Source organism: Budorcas taxicolor, chromosome 3, assembly GCF_023091745.1.
Source record: "Budorcas taxicolor isolate Tak-1 chromosome 3, Takin1.1, whole genome shotgun sequence".
Classification (NCBI taxonomy): domain Eukaryota; kingdom Metazoa; phylum Chordata; class Mammalia; order Artiodactyla; family Bovidae; genus Budorcas; species Budorcas taxicolor.
Genome location: NC_068912.1, coordinates 102638161 through 102661563, shown reverse-complemented (window position 1 = coordinate 102661563; position 23403 = coordinate 102638161). Strand labels below are relative to the sequence as shown.

The 23403-nt window shown below is 61.3% G+C and overlaps 1 protein-coding gene across 1 annotated transcript in view; it reads left to right on the top strand.

Moving 5' to 3' along the window:
• Positions 1–23403, top strand: part of PTPRF (protein tyrosine phosphatase receptor type F) — a 68573-nt gene that overhangs the window by 31847 nt on the left and 13323 nt on the right. Inside the window, exons 7-20 of the mRNA XM_052637623.1 lie at positions 7022–7291; positions 8804–9385; positions 9599–9735; positions 10172–10316; positions 13727–14032; positions 14706–14899; positions 18047–18073; positions 19376–19493; positions 19574–20152; positions 20828–20925; positions 21086–21339; positions 21437–21530; positions 22183–22395; positions 22672–22826. Coding sequence (XP_052493583.1) covers positions 7022–7291; positions 8804–9385; positions 9599–9735; positions 10172–10316; positions 13727–14032; positions 14706–14899; positions 18047–18073; positions 19376–19493; positions 19574–20152; positions 20828–20925; positions 21086–21339; positions 21437–21530; positions 22183–22395; positions 22672–22826 — 3172 coding nt within the window. The remainder of the gene's footprint in view (positions 1–7021; positions 7292–8803; positions 9386–9598; positions 9736–10171; positions 10317–13726; positions 14033–14705; positions 14900–18046; positions 18074–19375; positions 19494–19573; positions 20153–20827; positions 20926–21085; positions 21340–21436; positions 21531–22182; positions 22396–22671; positions 22827–23403) is intronic.

Sequence of the window (23403 nt, the reverse complement as noted above, 5' to 3'; positions counted from 1 at the left end):
GGACAGAACCCTAAGCTGTGCTGCTAGGACCCTGGGATCTGGGGTCCCCCCCCGCTCCTCATCACGGTCCTGGCAGAGCCCCTGCTTTCTGCCCCAGCAGTGCTGAGAGCCCCATCAGACCCTTACTCTTCTGGGACGGCCTCTGTGGTGCTGGCCACCAGCTCTGTATCCTGAACCCCTCTTGGAGGTGGGCACGCATGGAGAAAGCTCCCACTGCTGGCTTGTGCCCACCTGCTTCCCAGCAGAGCGGCGGTAAACCTTCCGTCGACAGGGCACCTGTCACCCTCCAGTCCAGGGGGAGGCCCCCCTAGGCTCAGCCTTAGCATCGAGGTCGGTGTGGACACCAGCTCAGGGTTTCTCAACCTCAGCACCATTGACATTTGTGGCCAAGTAACCTTTCGCTGTGTGGGGCTGTCCTGTGCATTTTGGCGTGTTTACCGACCCACTGGATACAATAGCACCCCCTGGTCACGGCTCACAGGGTCTCCAGACCTTGCCCGGTGTCATTGAGGGAATCCTCCTCCCCTCCATTACAAAACACTCTGCAGATGGACAGCCTCACTCTGGCTCTTGTCTCCATCCATCTCTAACTCTCTTCTGCCACGTCCACGGGGTCCGAGGTCGTCTCCTCCTCGGATTTGGCTCCAGTGTCCGCCTCGTACCCCTCCTCTGTCCCGCAGACTCGGGGCTCCCACCGCCTCTTTCAGACCTACAGTGGCTGCATTTCATAGGGCTGTGCGTGCAGAGCTCCCACCCCGGTGCTGGGCACGCAGGAAGTGCTGGGCAGTCAGTAGCTGCTGCCGCCGCTGGGAAAGCACCATGGGGGCTGCACCACCCAGTTTCGTCTGACTTTGCTCAGTTGCCTACAGCTCCACCCACGGTCTAGCAGGCCCAGGCATGCCTGGTGGACCAACCTCTCCATCCTGTTACCTCCCCCAGTGACTCACTCGCTCCTTCCATCCACAGCATCTCTCCTGTCTAGCTCTTAGGATGCACAGCTGCCAGGGACCAGGGAGGGGCCACCCTTTCCACCGAGCCTGGCCTGCTTGCCCCCGCCCTTCCCCACTTCTCTGCAGGGACCTGGCCACTGGGCCGCAGCTGTCTCTAAACGGGGCAACAGCTCCGTGGCTTCTCCCCACAGGCTCCAGACCAGCTTCCTCACACTCTGGGGCCATGCAGCGTGGGGCTTCCTCAAGGTGGCGGGTTTCTAGTGGCCCATGTGCCTCGGTGGGTTTGTGGGCTGGGTGGGCCCTGAGCTCAGTGGGTCTGTCTGAGCCTTGGGGTGTGCGTGAGGCATGGGGGCCTGGCTGTGCCACACTCCCACCCGTCCCTGTCCTGCCCTTTGGCGCCTGGCACCTGCTGGCAGGACCCAGCCCTGTCCACCCGTGTCCTCCATGAGTCCTGAGTCTTTTGTGAGCGGTGTGGTCCGCGCGCACCTGTGGGCACGTGCGTGTGCGTGGGGCACAAGAGTCTTGTCTCGTTTCCGTGCTGTGTGGGCAGATGAAGGTTGGCCTGTTTTTACTCTCTCTGTGTTTCTCCTTGTCTTTTTTTTATTCCCTCCTCATCCTCATCGCACTCTGCCATCAACCCAAACTCTCATCTCTCAGATCAGCGAGAAGGTTGGTCCTTTTCACTTCTTATCCATCTACAGTTCGCCCATCGACGGGATGCCCCCGTCAATAGGGACCAGCGGGCTCGGTCAGCTCTTCAGGCTCGCCCCAGTCAGGCCTGCCCGCCCGTCAGGCTCTGCACTCCCATTGTTTGAGCTGGCAGGTGGGCAGGACCATGGGTGGGTGGGCAGGCCCCCCTGCCCTGCATGTTTCTGCTGCTTGGGTCCCTGACCACCCCACGTGTCTGCATGTCCCCTTAGCTGGGCTCCCCTGCTGGGGAGGTTGGGTGGGCACGGTGCATGGCACAAGACTGGGCCCTGCCTTTGTGCCCAGGCCAGGCCAGCTGTCTGCTCCAGGTGGAGCTCAGAAGTGGTTGTGGGCTCTGTAAGAGCTGTAGAGCTTTATGTGCACCTGTGGGGCCCTCCACAGCTCCCCCCACCCCCCCTGCTTAAAATCCACATTTGCTAGAGCTCAGCTGAAACCTTTGGGAAGATGAAGGGAAAGGCTAATCTAGAATGAGCTCACCCCTCAAGATCCTGCAGCCCAGGGTGAACGTCCTCCAGGGTCTGTACTATCCTTGAGCACCTTCCGGAAGCTGGATGGACAGCAGCCATGCTGCGCCCACCGAGCTTAGTGTCTGGGGCACAGGGTGGATGGCATCACCTTGGCTCACTGAGGAAGCGTCCCATTGACTGGTCTCTTCCCTCTCCAGCTAGATCCAGATGAGGGCCTTCCTACCTGGTCCAAGCTTCCCACCTTCTCCCAGACAGCTGGCATTTCCTCGGCCCCACACTGGGTGCTGGGCATTCGACCAGGAGCTCACATCTGACCGAGCGGTCAACTGCTGCTTAGAGCCATGTGTGAGCCTTGCAGCAGCCCTAGCGCGGCCGTGGGTCGGGGAGGGCTTCCTGGAGACCTCGCAGCAGCCCATTCCAGAGCAGTCTCACACCCTCAGGGCCAGGCCCCTACTCCCCGCCCTTGGTCCAGCAGCAGGGGCCGAGGGGCAAGGACACAGGCAGTGGTCCTTCCTGTGTCCCTTGGTCTGAGCCGTTAGAGGAGGTGTTCCTGTCTACTGGGCGAAGCCCCAGGGAGCAGACCCGGGCCACCTGGTGTCCTGTGCGTTCTCTTTGTGGCTTGGGTTTCCTCCACGAGGAGAAGGAGCCTGTCGGGAGGAGGACTGCAGCCTTGGCTCAGATACCAGCCCTGAGCATGATCATATGCGCTCCTGAGCTCTGGGGCATTTCAGTTACACCGTTTCGCTGACCGGGCAAATCTGACTGGGGCGAGTTCAGAAAACGGTCATCAGCAGAGAGAGCCCAGCCTGCCACTGCCTCCCCCTGGCCCACCTCCCCCACCCTCCTGGTCCCTTGTCCCTTCTCCTTTTACCATTCCATGGTTCCACCAAAAATAGGCATGTACACAAATATTTAATGGGAAGGCAGAAATGAGTTTCTAAATATTCCAGGGGGGATTTGCCGTGCTGGTAATTTGTTTGGTGCTGATAATTACATCTTACATTTTTCCAGCTTTACTTAAAACTGTGTGCCGAGTGCGCCGGCATTTAATTACTGCTCTGCAGCAGCCACAAGGTTATTTATTAAAGAGTTATTTTATCTTGATACGGTGGATCCTGCCCCTTATCCCCTCCTTAATGCTGTGTTATTTTCATCAGAGAAATTTCCGCGCGTGAATGCCGATCGCGGGGCTGCCTCCCCCCAGTGATTAGGCTGTCACTCCACTGAATACCGATGCCTCCAGGCGCCGCACCGCCCTGTTATAGGGGGTTGTCAGCTCAAATAATTAGACTTAAAAGTTACAGCTGAAATATAATCCAGAAATGGCAAGGCCCTGTTTTGGAAATTGTCTATAAAATGTCAGCAGTAAGGATGCTCGGGGAACAGTAATAGACCGTCATTGTTGGAGCTCAAGATTAGACCCTAAGTGCATTTTTCCCCGGCCCTGGTTTTTCCTTCCCTGCTGCTGCTGCTGTCAGTAGACCCGAGTCCAGGGCGAGTCCTGCCCCTTCTGGAGGCCTCGTGTCAGTGACAGCGGGCGAGTGGCGGTGAGACTGCTGCAGGGAGGCAGCAGCCCCTCCTGGCGCTTGGGACAGGGGGGTGACCATCCAGAATTCAGGACTCCACACATACTCAGGATCCCAGGATGTGGTCACTTGCCTCTGTGACCCCCACGTTCTCTCTGTGGTCCTAGCCCCTACACCGTGGGGAGGATGAGTCTGCTCTGCGGGAAACCTGTCCAGGCTGTTTGTGTTGGCTGAAGCCCAGCAGGCCTATGAAGGGAGGTGCCCTGCTGGAGCGTGCTGTCCAGGAGTCCCTGGGCTTGAGGCCCTGCCCTGGTGCTAGGAGTGATCCTAAAGCTCACCTCTGACCTCTCACTCATCCTTAGCCCCTGGGGTTCTCCCTTCCACTTGCATCTGAAAGGGGGGAAATTAAAAATAAAAAAACCCTTCTCAATGTTAGTTCCCCAAGGGCCCTTATTTCCTGGCAGTGGTGAGAAGACCTTGTCTTCTGGGACTGTTTGAGGTAAAGCCTTGTCAGTTTTTTTCACAGCTTAGGTTGAGACCTAAGGTTTATCCACCAACAACCTACTTCCTTCCCCTGGGGCTCTTTGTTCTCATGTCGAGGGACCCAATTGGGTCCCAAGATTCTGCCACTGACCACCATCAAGCTGGCAGGTGTGTCCCTGACACAGGCTTGAGGCCCGTCCTCATGCCAACTGGAGAGTGTTCTCCCGGCAGCCTCCACAGACCCAGAAGCTTCTTCATGGAGCCGCCCAGGTCTCTCTTTTCACCTTGTGAGCCAGGGCTCAAAGGGGCCTTAGCTTCTCATCCCACAGACCTGCTCCCAGTATGTGTTATAAACACGTCCCTGAGTATCAGCTGTCGGTTCCCACCTCTTTAACTGGGAGATGCCCACATCCACAGCGTGGAAACCTGCAGCCCAGAGGAGGTGCCCGAGAGTGGTTCTCTTGGTTCTCTTCCCCCCCAGACCCATTTGGATGCCCATGAACAAGGAGGAGATGGGGCAGCCACTGGCAGAGAGGAGAGGCACAGAGAGAGTTGGTCAGTTAGTGACCCTTTTTGCTTTAGCCAGGCTACATCTCCGCCAGTGGGCATGCCGCTCCTCATGACCTGTGCCCAGGTTCAGCACCAAAGCCCGGGGAGTGCCTGCACCATGTCCCAGCCTCCCAGCCTCACCTTTTGCTGTTTGTGGGGAGTACTCAAAGGAAGCTCTTTGTTATGGCTTTCTCCTGCCAGCCGTGCCCCCCGGGGCCCACCTGTGCCCCTGCCACACCGCACTGCTCTGCCTGAACGGTGCTGGTGCACCCAGTGCAGACGCCCGGCTTCTATCAGCTTAACGCCAAACACGGAACCCCTTGTATTCCAAAACTGAAAGTATGGAGGTAGATTGGCGTCAGGCAGGGCTGGATCCAGGTGTCTAAACAGTTTGGCCAGGCATTCGTCTGTCTCCGTCTCCACCTCTGCTCTCCTCAGTAGCTCCTTTGTTCTCAAGCAGGTCCTTTCGAGTGCTGTGAAAGGTGGTCCCCAGCCTCCCACCCCCCCAGGTTAGAGACCAGAAGCGGAGAAGAAAAGCCACGTGTCTTAATAGTTTTCATAAAAGGCCAAAGGTTCTATCTCTTGAGCCACATCTGGGTTGCATAGCCCATGAACCAAAAATGGGGGCTGAGGTGGTTCTTCTAAGAAGATGGGGAGGAGGCACGCTGACACCCCAGCGAGCGTGGGGCACCAGGGGAGGCAGACTCGGCCCCTGGCGCTGGCCGTGGCTCTGGCAATACCTTGGCTCTGCCTGGAGGCTTCGGAGGGAGGCAGCGTGGGTACAGTGGAGGCTGAGTTAAGCGAGGGCTGAGGAGTCGTTCAAAGCTCCGTGCGAGAGTTTTTAACAGGGCAGGTAATGTGAACAGATACGGGATTTGTGCCGGCTGTTTGTGGAGGACCAGTGACCAGGTCGGGGAATGACCAGGGCAGGAGGGGCCACGGAGAACACAGCACAGCAATCCAGGGAAGGACCGTGGCTTGGACTTTGGAGGTGGCATTCACCTGTGGACTTGGCAAGAAGTGAGAGTGTTGGAAAGCTATTTTAGGTGGTGCGTTAGCAGGACCTGGTGATTCGCTGGATGTCTGGTCTGGGGGTTGCAGCTTTGACCTGTGTAGTGAGGTCACAGGTTGGACCAGGTGGTGTCTGCAGTTACTTCCAGCTCTGATTCCATGCTTTTGGGCTGAGTGAGCAGCAGTCTGGCATCTGTGGTGGAGGTATTCCCGATGTAGCACCATGGATCCTTTGCATGCCTGGGCTCCCCAGCAAGGACCCTCAGAGACCTGCACCCTGAGTGATCCCCTCTGGGTCTAATCTTAGCCTCGCTGCCTGCCTTCTTCAGCCCTGTGTGTAGGAGTGCCCAGGAAGGACACACCCCAGCCTCTGCCCACCAATTGCATGCCCTGTCTGCATGCCAAGCATGTCTGCCCATGGCTAGGTTTTGCTTGCCTTCCCTCCTTCTGCATGTTCTGAATGTCTTTACCAAGCTCGAGACTTTGGCAGGCGGGGTGGGGGCTCCAGGCTGCACCTTGAACTGAGAAGCGCAGAACAGCTTCTTTCCCGGGGAGCCCAAGGTTGGAGGTTGTGGCCAGGCACAGCCACCCTCCCCCTTGAGACCCTGTCCATTGGTGCCGGAAGCCGTCTGCTTGGCACCCTCATCATGTTACTGCCATCGTCATGCCCATCCTGCCCACGGACCACGTCCCTGGCCTGCCCAGAACTCTGGCCCCTGTTCAGTCCCTCCTGGAGGCAGCCCCTCCTCTTGGGTTCTCAGGCTCTGCCTTGAGCATGGCTGAGGTCCTGGGCAGTGGTCCTGCTGCTGCCCTCATCTCTTCCCCGGGGATCACGGCCTGGAGGTGGAGGCAGTGGCCTCAGAGAAGGTGGCCACGTCACTTCCAGGCTGACCCTCTGCCCTGCCCCAGTCCTGCTCTGAGGACCCTCCACCCTAGGGTGCCTGGATCTCTCGCACTAGTGCCCCAGCTAGCCAGGCTGGAGACCCTCCTCGGTGGGGGCGGGGGTGGGAGCAGCTAGAGGCGGGCACTGGAGAGCAACCTGGGATGTGGCCCCTACAGGCCTTGCACAGATTTCCCTGTGATCCTGGGCCTCAGTTTCCTAGGCTGTAAAACAGGAGCTTGGTTGCAGAATCTCTTGTGTTCCAGACAGTCCCTGAGAGTGGGGGCTATTCTGGCCCCAAAGCAGGATGGGTGGGGTTCAGCAGGGGCCCAGGGACCCCACACCTTGGGTCTGACGAGAGGGGCTTCCTGGATGAGGGGCCCCTGCCCTTCCACCCGCACACATGCCCTGCCCGGCCTGTGAGCGCCTCTCTCCCTCCTCCCGCAGTGCGCCGCGTGGCTCCGCGTTTCTCCATCCCTCCCAGCAGCCAGGAGGTGATGCCAGGTGGCAGCGTGAACCTGACGTGCGTCGCTGTCGGCGCACCCATGCCCTACGTGAAGTGGATGATGGGGGCGGAAGAGCTCACCAAGGAGGACGAGATGCCGGTTGGCCGCAACGTGCTGGAGCTCAGCAACGTGGTGCGCTCCGCCAACTACACCTGCGTGGCCATCTCCTCCCTGGGCATGATCGAGGCCACGGCCCAGGTCACCGTGAAAGGTGAGCCTCACTGGTGTGCTGGCCGTGGCCCGTGGCCTTCCCTGGACTGGGCGGGGAGGGGGGCATGACTGCTGGGAGACGGGCGGGGCTGAGGGTTGTTACCCTGCTGGTGCCCAGCCCCAGGGGTCCTCCTGGCCCTCAGTGGTGGACAGAGGGTTTTCTATCAGAAACTGGCTTAATCATTTGAGCTAACAGGTGCTGGGACCCTGCGGGGCAGATGCCGTGCTGGTTAGAAAGCACAGGTTATATTGTTCAGGTGGTGCCTGGGAAATAGATTCTCTTGTTCCCATTTTATAAGTTAGGAAAGTGAGGCACAGAGTCACAAGGAAGTGAATGATGGAGCAGGGACTTGAACCCTGGGGGTCTGAATCCACCACACACCTCTCTAACCATAGAACTGGACCCTCAGCTTTCCCAGCCTACCAGAAAGAAGGATGGGGAACAGTAGCCAAGGCGGGTGGGTTCTCTCTGCCCGGAGCCAATGGAACAGCCGCATGTAGACCAGACTCCTTGGGGTGCTCTGCTTCCACTCTCCCCTCTGATAACACCCCCTATTCTACAGCGTGAGTCCTCTTTTCAACAGAGCAGCATCATGTTATAGAAGGGAGAAACACCCTGCAGTGGCTTCCGACTGCTTTTAAGATAAAGACTAGCATCCTCACTGCTGTGACCTGAGCAGGCTGACAGTCCCAAGTATCACCCTGCCCTCACCGCACCCTTGCCGTCACTGGCTCCACCTTGCTCTCCAGGTCTCAGTCCTGGGATGCTTTCCCCAATCACCCCATTCAAGGATGCCCTGGACTTTTCTCCATCTCAGCAGCCTGCTTTCTGCTGCCATTACACATACCAGAGCCACGATTATCACTTGCTGATCGCTTCTCTCTCACACCGGTGTATAAACCCCATGAGCACAATGATGTGACCGTGTGACAGCGTGTCCTCAACCCTAGTGCAGTGCCTGGTGCACCATCAGCACTCAGTTTGTGAGTGCCTGTTGTTCAGGCATTGGCTGTGGACCTGGGACTTCTCCCCTCGTTTTGAGCCAAGCCGTGGTGTCTGTGGGGCCAGCAGCCCCATCCGTCTCTCTCAAATCCAGGACCATTCCCTGAGGAAATCCCTTCCCTCTCCCCTCCCCTGTTACACACACTTGCCAATGGGTTAGCCCAGATGCACCGCAGAGGCCTGTGTGTCTCCCATCTGCATGGGCCCAGGCAGGCCACCTCTGGGTCCGTTTGCTCCATGAGCCACCAGGGCTGGTGTGAGGTCCAAGCAGTCCTAGAAGTGACTTAGGTGGACACCGAATGACCCAAGGCGCCTGCAGGCACTGATGGGCCTGGCCACCAGCCCCCGCTAGGTGACCTCAGTGGTCACCGAGGGCTTTTCGGGTGATTCTCTGCGGGGGAGGGCTGTGGGAGGGTCGCCAACCACACTCTGGCTGGATGAACCCCAGGGCAGGGTCGGCTCCTGGGGGCGTGGCCTCAGGCAGCCCTGAGCCTTCCACTTTGTCCCCAGCCCTGCCGAAGCCTCCAGTTGACCTGGTGGTGACAGAGACCACTGCCACCAGCGTCACGCTGACGTGGGACTCCGGGAACTCGGAGCCCGTATCCTACTACGGCATCCAGTACCGCCCAGCGGGCGCGGAGGGCCCCTTCCAGGAGGTGGACGGCGTGGCCACCACCCGCTACAGCATCGGCGGCCTGAGCCCTTTCTCAGAGTATGCCTTCCGCGTGCTGGCGGTGAACAGCATCGGGCGCGGGCCGCCCAGCGAGGCAGTGCGGGCGCGCACAGGGGAGCAGGCGCCCTCCAGCCCCCCGCGCCGCGTGCAGGCGCGCATGCTGAGCGCCAGCACCATGCTGGTGCAATGGGAGCCGCCCGAGGAGCCCAACGGCCTGGTGCGGGGCTACCGCGTCTACTACACCCCCGACTCCCGCCGCCCGCTGAGCGCCTGGCACAAGCACAACACGGACGCCGGGCTCCTCACCACCGTGGGCAGCCTGCTGCCCGGCATCACCTACAGCCTGCGCGTGCTGGCCTTCACCGCCGTGGGCGACGGCCCCCCCAGCCCCACCATCCAGGTCAAGACGCAGCAGGGAGGTAGGCGCAGGCCAGGCTGGGTGGTACGCCCCCTCCCTCAGGCCGTGAGCCAGGGGTTGGAGGGCCAATCTTTGGGATGATGAAAGCCCGTATCTGCACACACAGCCACTAGGGAGGCGGGGCGGGGGTGGGGCGAGGCCCTGGCTCCTTCCTCTGGGGGCCCCTGCCCTTGGGGGATTGGCCAGGCTGACAGCCCTGGCTGGGGTGTTGCAGTGCCTGCCCAGCCCGCGGACTTCCAGGCCGAGGCGGACTCAGACACCAGGATCCAGCTCTCGTGGCTGCTGCCCCCTCAGGAGCGGATCGTCAAGTATGAGCTGGTGTACTGGGCGGCAGAGGACGAGGGCCAGCAGGTGCGCACCCGGCACTGTGGAGGGAGGGGGGCTGCTCCCAGCCCCTTGGGGTCTGTGCTGGGCTCCCCCAGGCAGGCTCTCCCGGATTCTGGAGTTGTGGGGATGCAGCCCCTGAGGCTCTGGGACCCGTGCTGGCCTCTGTGGTTCTGTAGTCTTTGTCACCCCTGTGCTGGGGACAGAGCTCCTAAGTCCATCCTGGGTCTCCTCGGCTCTGTGGCTCGCGTGGCACCAGCAGAGCCCGCAAGTTCCCCAGGCCGCTGTGTCCGTGTTCCCATGCCCATGTGGTCAGTGAGGTGCTCTTGAGTGGGCCACGTGGCAGAGAGCCAGCCCTGCAGCTACAGTGGGTCCCCAGGGGTCAGCCACAGCCCGTGCTGGGGGTGACCTCTGAGTGACCTTTGAGGTCAGGGTGGTCAGTGAGTGCTCTTTGCTCTTCCAGCACAAGGTGACCTTCGACCCCACATCCTCCTACACCGTAGAGGACCTGAAGCCCGACACACTGTACCGCTTCCAGCTGGCCGCCCGCTCTGAGCTGGGGGTGGGGGTCTTCACCCCGACCGTTGAGGCTCGCACAGCACAGTCCAGTAAGTGTCTCCCAGAGCCACGGCTGCTACAGCTGGGCAGGTCACGGACTCACACACACACACACCCTTTCCCCTCGCCCAGGTGGGTGGTCAGTTCCGCTGGGCCCTGGGCTCAGTCTGGATCCCAAGTGAGGGACAGGTAAGTGCCCTCTAGTCTACATCCAGGCGGCTGCTGCCCTCGCTGCTCCCTGCCCACTTTCTGCCTTCCCTCAGCCCCGCCCCTGCCCAGGTAAGTTCTGTGTCTCCTCCCCCACCCGCTCTGTGCTGGTCGCATTAGCCCATGGCCACCCTCTATGGAGGGACCGCCGTGCTTGCTGTGTCTCACACCTGCTCCAGCGGCGTCTTCCCTCCTGTATCCCCACATCTCATCTCCCTGTTACCCATATTCCTGCCTCCTGCCCCCTCCACCAGAGTCCATATGAGCCAGGCAGTCGCACTGAGCCAGCTGCAGGGGGGAGAGATAAGACCGCATTGGGACCATGTGGCACTCGTGTGTTGGACTCTGCTTGCGGCTGTGTGTGCACGCACTTAGGGGTGCTGTGTGCTACTGTGTTCCTGCGTGAGACTGATGCCGTGAGTGTGTCCACATCTGAGCACCCAGCTGTGCAGCCCCTGAGGATGTCTGTCACTGTGGCTGGGTCTGGGTGTGCCCACTGGCTGTTCTTAGAATCGGGACCCAACCAGTGTGTCTCAGGGTGTCTGGGTCTCTGCACCTCTCCCTCCCGGTGACAGATTGCGAGCCCATGGGCTCTCTAGTCACATGGCCACAGTGAGCTATCATCTGTGAGGCTGCCTGTGATAATGGGGCCAAGTATGTGTGGCCAGTTGGGGTCGTGGCATTGAGACAGCACGTGTGATGACATGTGATGGTCCTGTGAGGCCCCTGATGTCACATGGGATTGTGTGAATGCGCTATGTGTGACTTGGTGTTCCTGGATTCATTCTACAAGCACCTGCCACACTCCTGCCAGGGCCTGTGCACCCTGCTGGGAGTACCACAACCATGACGTGGCCTCTGCCCGCGGGGGTCCTCGTCTAGTGGGGAAGACAGACATTAAACCCACAATTACCCAAATGAGCTTTTAATTATATTTGTGTAAAGTGCCGTGGAGGAAACAAACAGTGGAGAGAAGATGAGACGGGAAGCTTGTGTGATCTGAGGGGTCGAGGGGGCCTCCTTGGGTGACATGGAAGCCCTAGGCAGGGGTCAGCAGGTGCCAAAGACCCTGAAGCAGGAAGGCGCTTGGTTGTGGTCAGGGCAAGCAGCCAGCTGGTATGGCCAGAGCAGCCCCCGGATGACAGCATCCGGGCTTACAGGAAACAGGAGCCTAGCTGAGGGTGAAAATCGAGGGACAGCCCGACAGCACGCTGGAGACAGGAGAGGCTGTGTGCGTCGGTCTAGGCAAGTGGTGGCGGCTTAGGGGAGCTGGAGGTGGGGGTCGTGGTGGTTTTGAGAGCTGTCTGGGATCCCGCTGGCCAGACTTCGTGACAGATTAGGTGTGGGGGTGGGCTAAGGGAGAGGGGTGCCTTGGAGGCAGCCTTGGACGTGGTGTGCAGACCTGGGAGGAGAGTGGTGCCGCTCACTCCCTGGGATGGGGAGTGAGACGGAAGCAGGCACGAGGGGCACACCTGGTGCCGAGGCCCCCAGGCTCAGGAAGCTGTGTGCCATCTGGGCGCTGATGCTTGGCGGGTGGCCAGGATCCAGAGCTGGGCCTGGAGGTCAACTGAGAAGGAGGACCAGGGATGGGAGGGACTCCAGGAGATGGGGGTGTCTTGGAGGTCAGACGAAGAGGGTTTCAAAAAGGAGACCAGATGTTGCTGCTGAGCGGTCAGGGCCAGAGCGTGACCACTGGCTGTAGTAACATGCAGGGGTGGACCTGGCGTGAGGGGCTGAAGCCAACTGGAGCCCCAGGAGGCGTGCGTGGGAGACATGGAGGTAGAGACAGAGGCTTAGCTGAGAAAGGGGACACCACAGCTGGTGCAGTAGGGGAGGCTGTGGGGCCAAGGATGGGATGTAGGAAGACTAACATGGGGAAATCTTGAGCACACATAAACATCATTGGAAGTGTGTCCACAAGGAGTAGACAGTGTGGAAAAGAGGATAGTTGGCACCTTGGGAAGTGGGGAAGAGGGCAGAGCACAGGCGCGGGGAGAGGCTGGCCTTGGACAGGAAGGTGCTCCCTTCCTTCCCGGGGTGGAGGAAGAAGAAAGCCGTAGCCAAAGCTGGCCGGGTGGTGGGTTTGGTAACAAGAGATGCAGGAGCTGCTGTCCGGAGGCCTTGGTTTTCTCTGCAGAGTAGGAGATGGGGTTATCTGCCGAGAGGAAGGGAGTTTTGAGGAGTGTGGAGGTGGTGGAAGGTGTTTTGTGTCAGGCGGCATGGTGGGGGCTGGCGGGCAGAGAGCAGGGGCCAGCCGACAAGCGTGGATGGTCCCGGGAGCCGTGGGCACGCATAGAGCTCTCGCCAGCGTTGGCAGGTTTTTCTGCCTGCCCCGTGTGCTGCCTCGGAGAAGGTGGGGGATGGGGTCATTCAGAGCCTGCTGCAGGCAAGGCAGGAGCTCAGGGTTTGGCATGTTGGTATGAGTGGTGAGGGTCTAAGCTGAATAGCAAGGGCAGTGAGGACGGTAGGTCAGCAGATGGGGACCCTGGGGCTGCAGGGCAGGAGGTGGGCTGGGCACCCTGAGCAGCTGAGCTGGGCCATGAGACGAGGGCCTGTCGGAGGGTGTTGGAGGCCAGTTGTAGAGAGTGGCAGCATCTGGGGCAGGACCCCCGCAGTGCAGGGAGGAGAAGGCTCTGAAGGTGAGGGGCTTGGGAGCCAGTAGGTTGAGGGGCTGCTGGCATCCCGGGCAGGGTGGTAGCAGAACTCACGATGAGAACACCCCCGCGATGACAGCGGAGTCCTCAGTGGGACTGGGGTCTGGGAATGATGGGTGAGGGTCCCTCCAATGGGCCCTTTCCCTTAGACTGCCCAAGGGGTCTTGCACCCTGTCCAGGCAGACACAGGCTCAGGCCGCCTCGCGCCAGATGAGCCATTGAGTCACTTGTCCTGAGGAGGGGGAGAGCTGTGGGCACAGCCGTGAGCGGTTGTAGGCGTGAGCAGGGATGAGGGTGGCGTGGCCTCCGTTGCTTGTGTGTGTCTGATGCCGTGTGTGTTTCATATGAGATGGTGGATGTGTGAGGCGCTGCGTTAGAGGCCTGCGTGTGTGTCTGTGTGCGTGTGTGGAGAGCCTGCGGTCTAGCAGGAGAGCTGGGCTGTCCAGTGGCCAGTGGTGGCAGCTTGCCTGGAGGGGCCCCGGGAATAACCACGCCACACCCCGCCCCGGGAGTAGCCCGCCTGGGTGAGTTTCCGCTCGCCATGCCTGTGGCCCCCCACCCTCCATCTGCCTGCTTCCCCCCCCATTTGTCTCCCCCAGCCCCCTCCGCACCCCCCCAGAAGGTGACGTGTGTGAGCGTGGGCTCCACCACCGTCCGGGTAAGTTGGGTCCCGCCGCCGGCCGACAGCCGCAACGGCGTCATCACCCAGTACTCGGTGGCCTACGAGGCGGTGGACGGCGAGGACCGCGGGCGGCACGTGGTGGACGGCATCGGCCGCGAGCACTCCAGCTGGGACCTGGTGGGCCTGGAGAAGTGGACGGAGTACCGGGTATGGGTACGGGCGCACACGGACGTGGGCCCCGGCCCCGAGAGCAGCCCGGTGCTGGTCCGCACCGACGAGGACGGTAGGCAGCGCTGGGGGACAGGCGAGGGGAGGGGGCGGGGGACAGGAGAGCTGCCTGCTACGGGTGAGGATGCACGGGACAGCCCGACAGGACACTGCAGGCAGGGGAGGCTTGTGCCTTGGGCAAGAGATGTCCCCACCGGACGCCCAGGGCTCAGCCTCCCGAGCGCCTCTGGGGGACTCCCCATCTTCCCGGTACAGGCTTAATGGCCCCGCCTGGGGAAATGGAGCAAGTAGGACAGCCTGTGCCTGAATCCCAGCCCTGGGGCTCCCCAAGCAGGGGAGCCTCAAAAGGCTGAGGCCAAAGAGGGAGAGAACCAGGGAGACTGGTGCTGGAGACACTAGCAAGGCTCACCTCACTAGACGGGGTGACATGGGGCCCAGAGGAGACAGCACAGATTGTGCTGACTCGGGCAGGTCGAAGGCCTGGGGCCCCACCTCCCACCTTGGCCCTCCTCCCCACCGAGTGAGGCAGTCCTGGGCCCAAGGGTCACAGAGTCCCAGGCTCTTCCCCGTGCAAGTGGAGGGAGCCCTCCACGTTCGTCTGCAGGGCAGACAGTCTAAGGCAACTGCATCAGGGGTAGTGGGGTGCGGAGGCATGGCTCTGGAGCTGCACTGTGCCTGCCTGACTTCCTTCTCCACGCACCTGACTTCCTCCTCCTCCTGGTCCCCAGTGCCCAGCGGACCACCGCGGAAGGTGGAGGTGGAGCCGCTCAACTCCACTGCCGTGCGCGTCTCCTGGAAGCTGCCCGTCCCCAGCAAGCAGCACGGCCAGATCCGCGGCTACCAGGTCACCTACGTGCGGCTGGAGAACGGCGAGCCCCGTGGCGCCCCCATCATCCAGGACGTCATGCTGGCCGAGGCCCAGGTGTGCCCCTGGGAGGTGGTGGGGTCGGCGGGCAGGCGGGGAGGCCGTCGCATTGCACTTCCTCTTTGGAGCCCAGGTTTGCTCCCCTCCCCTGCCTGCTCTCAGAGGGCCGGTGACACCAAGACAAGTCACCAAGACAAGCCGTGGCATTTGGGGAAGCGCTGAGACCAGGAGGTTAGGGCCAGCTGCCAGGATCACTCCCTCCTCTGTCTTGGGTCTGCCCGAGCTGTCCCAACCCAGGCTCGGCCAGCCCCACCTGCCCTGGTGGCAGTCCCAGCCTGGCAGTCACCTCTGGCTCAGCCACCGGTGCCAGGAGTGTGGAGCTCTGTCGGCGCGCCCCCAGGCCTCATCCCCCCACCCCTAAGCCCTCCTTGGTGGCTTGCAGGAAATGCACCCACTGTCTGTTAGGCTGGGTTTTCGAGCTGTGCCTTCCTCCTCTCACAGCCGGGGCGGTCACCTCCCCCCTTCGGCTATTGTCCCGGCAGAGTTCCGTGAATCGGGGCAGGCTGATGTTGGCTCTCAAGGGCTGGGCTCACAGCCTGTCTCACTCACACCTCTACAGCCTTCCGTCTTCAGGGGATGGTGCTTCTGCCCAGGAGCTTGGGGTGAGATTCCTAGGGTATTCTCAGCACTGGTTGGCTATCCAGAAGGAGAGCCTGGGGCACTGGGAGACTGTGCGAGCGGGCCAGAACTTCCCAGGAAGGGGTGGCTGAGCTCAGATAAGAGACCAGGTCTCAGGATTCCTGGGAAAGGCCTGTAATTGCTACCACGACTTCCCTCCCCACACATTCTGTTGAAGATTCACGACACCTGGCGGCGTGTCTGTGCTGAAGGGCTTTCTGTCCAGAATCAGGGCCGTGAGGGGATGGAGCCTGATATCCCCCCAAGAATGCAAAACCGCTCCCCCCACCCCCCGCCCTGTCTGGCTCTTCACACCACCCCGTCCCGAAGACTGGGATCAGACCGGTGTTCTTCAGGCTGCACTTAGGGTTGGACTCACCCACAGGCAGGCAGGCTTTCGTGTCCAGCTGGGTTCAGTTTTCTGCCCAGAGGGCGCACTCTGCCCAGCGATAAGGGAGCAGGGGGAGAAGGCGGGCCTGTGACTGCATTCCTGGGGCAGGTTGAGGGCTCTTCCTGGAGCCTCCGTGGGTGGACACACCCACCCAGAAGCATCCCGGGAATGGTCTCCCTCCGGCCCTGCCGCCCCAGGGGGGCCAGCAGCACAGCTGCAGCCACTGCGGCTCCAGAGAAGCTGCTTCTCTTCGGGTGCCCCCTTCTGGTCCCGAGTGGTTAGGAGGGAGCTGGGCCATAGGACGCAGGGCACTGTCCTCTTGGTCTCAGTCTCCTGTGACAGGAGGTAAACATGCGCCCGAGCTCTAGGGAAGCTGAGTGAAGGTGGAGGACCCGCCTTTGTAGCCCCCGACACCCGGACTGGGTCATTGTGCTCCAGGCCAGGAGGTGAGCAGATGGGGCCTGGTCCCCAGCCTGGCCACAGGGCCCAGCTGTCCCCTCAGCACCTGGTCAAGGACATCACAGCCTGTCCTTCCCCACAGCACCATCTGCTCAGCCCAGGCCTCATCAGTGGCATGCATGCCCCCCACGACTGTTTGGCCAGACTTGTCTCTTTCATGTGTGTGTCTCCATCTCAAGTGTGTTTCTCGTGGTCGCTGACTCCACCTCCCCGTCTCTTTTCATCCCTGTGGTCTGTTTTTCCTTCCTCTCTGTTTCTGTCTCTCTCGCTGACTGCATTTTCATCTGTTCTCTTCTCTCCTGTGATCCCTTCCGTCCTCTGGCCCTGTGTTTTGCCTCAACCTGTTTCTCTTTCCCTTCTTGTCTCTCAGCCTCCCCCTTGCAAGGCCCTCCACACCTACGCCTGGCTTGGATAGCAGGGGCATCCCCCATCCCCCTAGGCAAGGAACCTAGAGCAGGGCTGGGCCCAGCCACACCTTAGAAAGTGGCTGAGGCCAGGAGGGACGGCCAAGGGCCTCCTCCCATATCTTGTCTCACACTCCTTGCAAGAACTTTCTAAGACAGCTTCCCAGAACAGGAGCAACTGGGATTGTTGGACAGATACCAGACCAGCACTGTGAGGTGGTTGAACCAGAGGACCCCATGGTCTGGCGATGTCATGGCCCCGCTTCCTGTGCTGTGCTGGACGGCTCTCACCCCCCAGCCCTGCAGTGCCCCAGGACCTTCCTCTCTCCACCCTCTGTGCACCACAGCCTGGAGAAGAACGTATTGAGAATCAGCAGCAGCAGTAGTGCCAGCCCAGATCTGTGCCTTCCTATCTTGATGTTCAGGCATCCTGGGAAGGAACTGGGTCTTTCCCAGTGCCTGTGGGGCAGGGTCCAGACTCTGAACTTGGCACTCACAGCCTCTGTCATCTTGCTGACCAGTCTGCCCCGCCCCTTCCAGCAGCATGTCTGTGCTGAAGGGCTTTCTGTCCAGAATCAGGGCCGTGAGGGGGTGGAGCCTGATTTCCCCCCTAGAATGCAAAACTGCCCCCCCCAACCCTGTCTGGCTCTTCACACCACCTCCGTCCCACAGGCTGGGATCAGACCGGTGTTCTTCAGGCTGCACTTAGGGTTGGACTCACCCACAGAGGCAGGGCTTTCGTGTCTGGCTGGGTTCAGTTTTCTGTCCCTTCCTGGGACAACATCACTTGCCTAGAGCACACTGCATAATCTGTCTTCCCGAGTGGTATGCTTCTGAGAGTAAAAGGAGATGTTGTGAATGATCATACCAGGACAGCAAGCTTAGACCAGGACTGTTCCCAGCAAACCCATACAGCCACTTCCATGTACAATACAGACACTTCGGTGTCTCCCCACCCCTCTGCCTGAGCTGTAGGACCCACCCCCTCAAGTCTGGCAGCCTCTCCCTCTAAGCACCTCCAGGCAGCGCCCTCCAACCCCTCAATGTCAGGGTGCCCTGTTGCTCTGGCCCTCTGCCCTCCAGGTCTCCCCTCCTCAGCCCTGGTGCCCCCAGCTGGGCTTGTGAGGCAGGGGCTGGGATCTTCGGATGGCGAGTGGTCCTGGGGTGCCACCCCTCTGGCCTGTGCCTGCCACCAGCCTTCCCCCAGCCAGGCCCCTCAGGGCCAGAGTCCTTCACATCCTGTCTCCCTTTCTCTCCCTCTCCCGCGGTCAGTGGCAGCCAGAGGAGTCGGAGGACTATGTAAGTAAGAGGTGTGCGAGCGCGGGCAAGACCTGGGTTAGGCTGGGCTCATGGGACACTCCCCCTCCCCCGCCTCTCCTCCCAGCCTGAGCCGGCAAGATCCACAGGGCACCAGCCACATCTGGAGAAAATTGGCATTTACGCCGAGCCCCGAGCTGAGCAGCGATTGGCATTTTCTCTAATCCTTACTTCTCGCCTGTCAAGCAGCAATTTCAGGCCAGTGTTCGAGATCGACCGGGCCCTGGCCCTTGCTCTGGCCAGATGGGGATGGAGTTAAATCCGATCCTGATCGTTAGGCCTTATTGATCCCTGGAGTGAAAAATCACCTGCTCTAGGCCCAGGCTGGGAGGCGGGTCTGGGGACTGGGTTCCGGCATCGGTGTGTTCTGGAGCCCCAGCCCTGGGAGACCCTCCAGCCAGGGCAGAAGGGGTCTGCGAGGGTTTGGTGGCGGCTGCAGCAGCCCCACTCGAGGCTCAGAGCTGGAGGGGCGCCAGGGCTGGTGGTGACAGCTCTGTTCCCACTGTGCGGTGGTCCCCTCCCTCCTCCCACTGTTCCCTCTGTGTGGTGTGGCTTGGCCTCCCATGGTGTTTTTCCGCATGTCTCTGGAAATGATGCCTTGGCTGGAAATGGGCATATGGGTAGGGCCTGCCAAGGCAAGGGGACACTGCCCTGGCTGACTTTTCAGGCGTCACTGGGGACAGTATGCTCCCCAGGGTGGGGGGTTCCCTGTCTTCTTCATCTCTCCTCCCTGCCCCAGCAAGCTTTGCAAGGCATACGGTGCTCACAGAGCCAGGGCCTGGGTGGGGACAGGGGTCCTACTCTGTCCTGCAGGGTGGCGCCTCGGCCCGCCCCTCCACCTCCCTCTGTGGCGTGCGTGTGCATGCCTTAGTGTCTATAGGTGGCCCTCCGCCTGCGGGTGCAGGAGAAGCCGCAGGCTGCATGGGTGTGTGTGACAAGGGCCGAGCGAGGTGCTACGTGCGTGCGAGGCTGTCTGCCCTGTGTGTCACGTGTACCCAGACCTCACGAGGTGTCATTCACAGTACAATGCAGTGAAGGAACAGTGTGGCCCTTTGTTCTTGTCTGAAAGGAAGAATGAGCAGCTTGCCTGCCCTAGGCTTGTGGCTCCCCAGAAAGGCTGGGTCCTCCTGGGCGCACATCCACCTGCCTTACTGCCTCCCGCAGGGTCCAGCACTGCACAGCCCCCCTCCCAAGACCTCTGGCCCCGTGTGCCTGGGGTGGCTGGCCCGGTCTGGTCCCTGCTTGCTCTCCTGTGATGGGAATGGGCCCCTCCTCCTCCTTTAGGAAACCACCATCAGCGGCCTGACTCCGGAGACCACCTACTCCATCACCGTGGCCGCCTACACCACCAAGGGGGACGGTGCCCGCAGCAAGCCCAAAATTGTCACGACCACGGGGGCAGGTGAGTGAGGGTTTGGGGTCGGGAGCTGAGGGTGGGGCCGAGAGGAGGGCAGGGCCGGAGCCCAGTGTGTGGCTGTTCAGTCCCAGGACGGCCCACCATGATGGTCAGCACCACGGCCATGAACACGGCGCTGCTCCAGTGGCACCCGCCCAAGGAGCTGCCCGGGGAGCTCCTGGGCTACCGGCTGCAGTACCGCCGAGCCGATGAGGCGCGGCCCAACACCATCGATTTTGGCAAGGATGACCAGCACTTTACAGTCACTGGCCTGCACAAAGGGGCCACCTACATCTTCTGGCTCGCTGCCAAGAACCGGGCCGGCCTGGGCGAGGAGTTCGAGAAGGAAGTCACGACCCCCGAGGACGTGCCCAGCGGTTTCCCCCAAAACCTGCGCGTGATAGGGCTGACAACATCTACCACGGAACTGATCTGGGACCCCCCAGTGCTGGCGGAGAGGAACGGGCGCATCACCAACTACACCGTGGTGTACCGTGACATCAACAGCCAGCAGGAGCTTCAGAATGTCACTACCGACACCCACCTGACGCTCTCCGGCCTCAAGCCAGATACCACATACGACATCAAGGTCCGCGCACGCACCAGCAAAGGCGCCGGCCCGCTCAGCCCCAGCATCCAGTCCCGGACCATGCCCGTGGAGCAAGGTGTGTGCTGCGGGCACGTGGCTACGCCTGGGGACCTCTGCTCTCCTTGACTCACTGACCTCTGGCGACTGTGAGCCACCAACCTCTGGTGTGTGACACTCCAATCTCTCATGACCATGATCACTAACCTCTAGTGAACAGGCGCCACATTCTCTGTGTGTGGCCTCTGACCTCTGCTGTCCTTGGCCTACTGACCTCTGCTGGGCAACTCCAATCTCTCGTGACCTTGACCCACTGATCTCTTATGACTGTATCACCGCTCTTGGGTATGCAACACTAACCTCTTGGGGCCACAACCCCCTGACCTCTAGTGAACACGGTCCACTGTGCTCTGGTGCGCGGCCACATGGCTTCTCGTGACCGAGTCCCACTGACCTCTGGTCACTCTGACCTGCTGTCTGTAAGCTCCAGCTTCACCCGTGCCCTTCTGGAGAGCCTGACCACAGGTCCTGTGGCTTCTGCCCTGCTTGGCTCTCACCATAAGGAAGAGCTGGGGCTGGGAGCTGAACTGTGTGCAGTGGAAGCTGGTGGGAGTGGGGGTCCTGGCCCTTGGCAGCCATCCCTAATCCCCCGCACCTTGCCCCCGGCCAGTCTCTTCCCAGCGGGGAGCCCTCCAGGCCCGTTTATCCCCCTTAGGCAGCCAGAGGTGACTCCTCCCTCCTTACGTCCCTACAGTGTTTGCCAAGAACTTCCGTGTGGAGGCTGCAATGAAGACATCCGTGCTGCTCAGCTGGGAGGTGCCCGACTCCTACAAGTCAGCAGTGCCCTTCAGGGTAGGTGGGGCCAGCTGGCCCGAAACATGCAGTCCCGCTGCGGGGCCCACGTCGCAGTCCCCGCCCGCGCGTCTGCGTTCACAAAGCCCTGTCCCGCAGGCCTGGGCAGGGGCCCCTCACCTGAATGCGCTGCCTGCGCCCCCTTTCCCCTCCCGTGCAGATCCTGTACAACGGGCAGAGCGTGGAGGTGGACGGGCACTCCATGCGGAAGCTGATCGCAGACCTGCAGCCCAACACTGAATACTCATTTGTGCTGATGAACCGCGGCAGCAGCGCGGGGGGCCTGCAACACCTCGTGTCCATCCGCACGGCCCCCGACCTCCTGCCGCACAAGCCACTGCCGGCCTCAGCCTACGTCGAGGACGGCCGCTTCACCCTCACCATGCCCCGCGTGCAGGACCCCACACTCGTCAGGTGTGCAGACATGTCTCGAGGGGGTGGGGGGAGGAGGGCGGGGCTGGCCATGCAAGAGCCAGGGGAGGACGGTCCTGATTCGCCTCTGCCCACCCAGGTGGTTCTACATCATGGTGGTGCCCATCGACCGCATGGGAGGGAGCATGCTGGCGCCACAGTGGAGCACGCCCGAGGAGCTGGAGCTGGACGAGGTGCCTGGGGACCCGGCCAGGGCAGCCCTGATGGCAGTCCCATTGCACTGGTTGGCTGTGCCCTGGGGACTCCCCCCAAACTGGAATTATTCTCTGATTGGCAGCCTGCCTGCGTCTCTAAGGAGACGCACTCTGAGCTGGCTCCTGGGAGCTTTCAGAGAACTCCTGGAGGGCTTACCGAGACCTCCCCAGAGGGGTTTATGGAGGATCCCCTGGGGTGTGAGGTGACAGAGACATCTCTCAGATCTAGAGAATCTCGGGCCCTGTGATCCTTGCAGTCTCCAGGGGTCTAGAGGCCACAGATGGGCTCAAGTGGAACCTAGCAGTGGTGGGCAGCCAGCCCTCTCTGGTGAGGGTGAGGGGCAGGTTACCCAGAGGGCCCCTTCTTAGCAGGTTGGCTGGGAGGAATGGCACTGCCTGCTGGTGCCTGGCGTGATTCTACACGGACAGTGAGTCAGGCTAGGCTCAGGCCCTTAACATGGATGGTGAGCCTAGCCTCAGCGTCAGGCCAGGCTCAGGCCCTTGACATGCATGGTGAGCCTAGCCTCAGTGTCAGGCCAGGCTCAGGCCCTTGACATGCATGGTGAGCCTAGCCTCAGCCCAGGAGCGTGTGCTCCAAGGCCCCTGTGTAACTCCTCTGCTCTGCTGCCAGCTGCTGGAGGCCATCGAGCAGGGTGGCAGGGAGCGGCGCCGACGGCAGACGGAGCGGCTGAAGCCATACGTGGCCGCTCAGGTGGACGTTCTCCCGGAGACCTTCACCCTGGGGGACAAGAAGAACTACCAGGGCTTCTACAACCGGCCGCTGTCTCCAGACCTGAGCTACCAGTGCTTTGTGCTCGCCTCCCTGAAGGAACCCGTGGACCAGGTCTACCCAAGACCCCAGGCCTGACCAGACACCCCCAGACCGTCTCAGACACCCCAGAGGCCCCAGACCTGCACTGCAGTCTCAGGGCACTAACCCCTAGGATCCAGAAGGCCAACCTGACCTGGCCCTAGGGGCCCAGTGAGCTGACCAGGCCCAGGTCAACCTCTTAGTTCCGGGAGACCCGGCCCAGAGCCCTTTCTCCAGGATTGGGGGTTGGAGGATGGGCAGTCTCACCCCGGGGCTCACCCGCTCTGCTGTTCCTCCACTGGGTCACAGAAGCGCTATGCCTGCAGCCCCTACTCCGACGAGATCGTGGTCCAGGTGACACCAGCCCAGCAGCAGGAGGAACCCGAGCTGCTGTGGGTGACGGGCCCTGTCCTGGCAGTCATCCTCATCGTCCTCATTGTCATCGCCATTCTTCTGTTCAAGAGGTGAGCACTCTGGTGGACGGCCAGCTGCCGTGGACCCCCAGGCCCGCCCCGGCCAGGCACATGCAGGCCGGGGCAGCCACGCCAGCCTGCAGCCCGGGGTGCACGCTCCTGGGCTCGGAGGGGAGCCAGGAGAGCAAAGCAGTATGTGTGCACGCCCACTAGTGTGAGCCTGGGTGTGATGAGCAGCCGCGCATCTTCCCAAAGGATTTGTTCAGGTGCATCCCTGGGCCATGTCCGTCTGTCCATCTCTGTGTTTTGGTGGATATGAGCCTGTGTGTCTCTCAGCTTCAAAACACCACCTCCTCCTGGCCTCTTACCTTCAGCATCCCCTCTGCCACCAGCCCTAGATGACTCCCAGCCTGTCTCCCCTGCCGAGGCCTTGAGAGGTCCAGACCCAGCTCCAGGTCCTCGTGCCCACGGACACTCACTTGACAGATGTTTATTCAGTGCCCGCTGTGACCACACCATCCACAGCTTTCCCAGACAGAGGGTGTGTTGACCCTCCTCACAGCCCTCCCCACAGGGTCCCTGTCACAGGGGATGGGCCCCCACCCAGTTACCAACCGGAAGTCCAGGT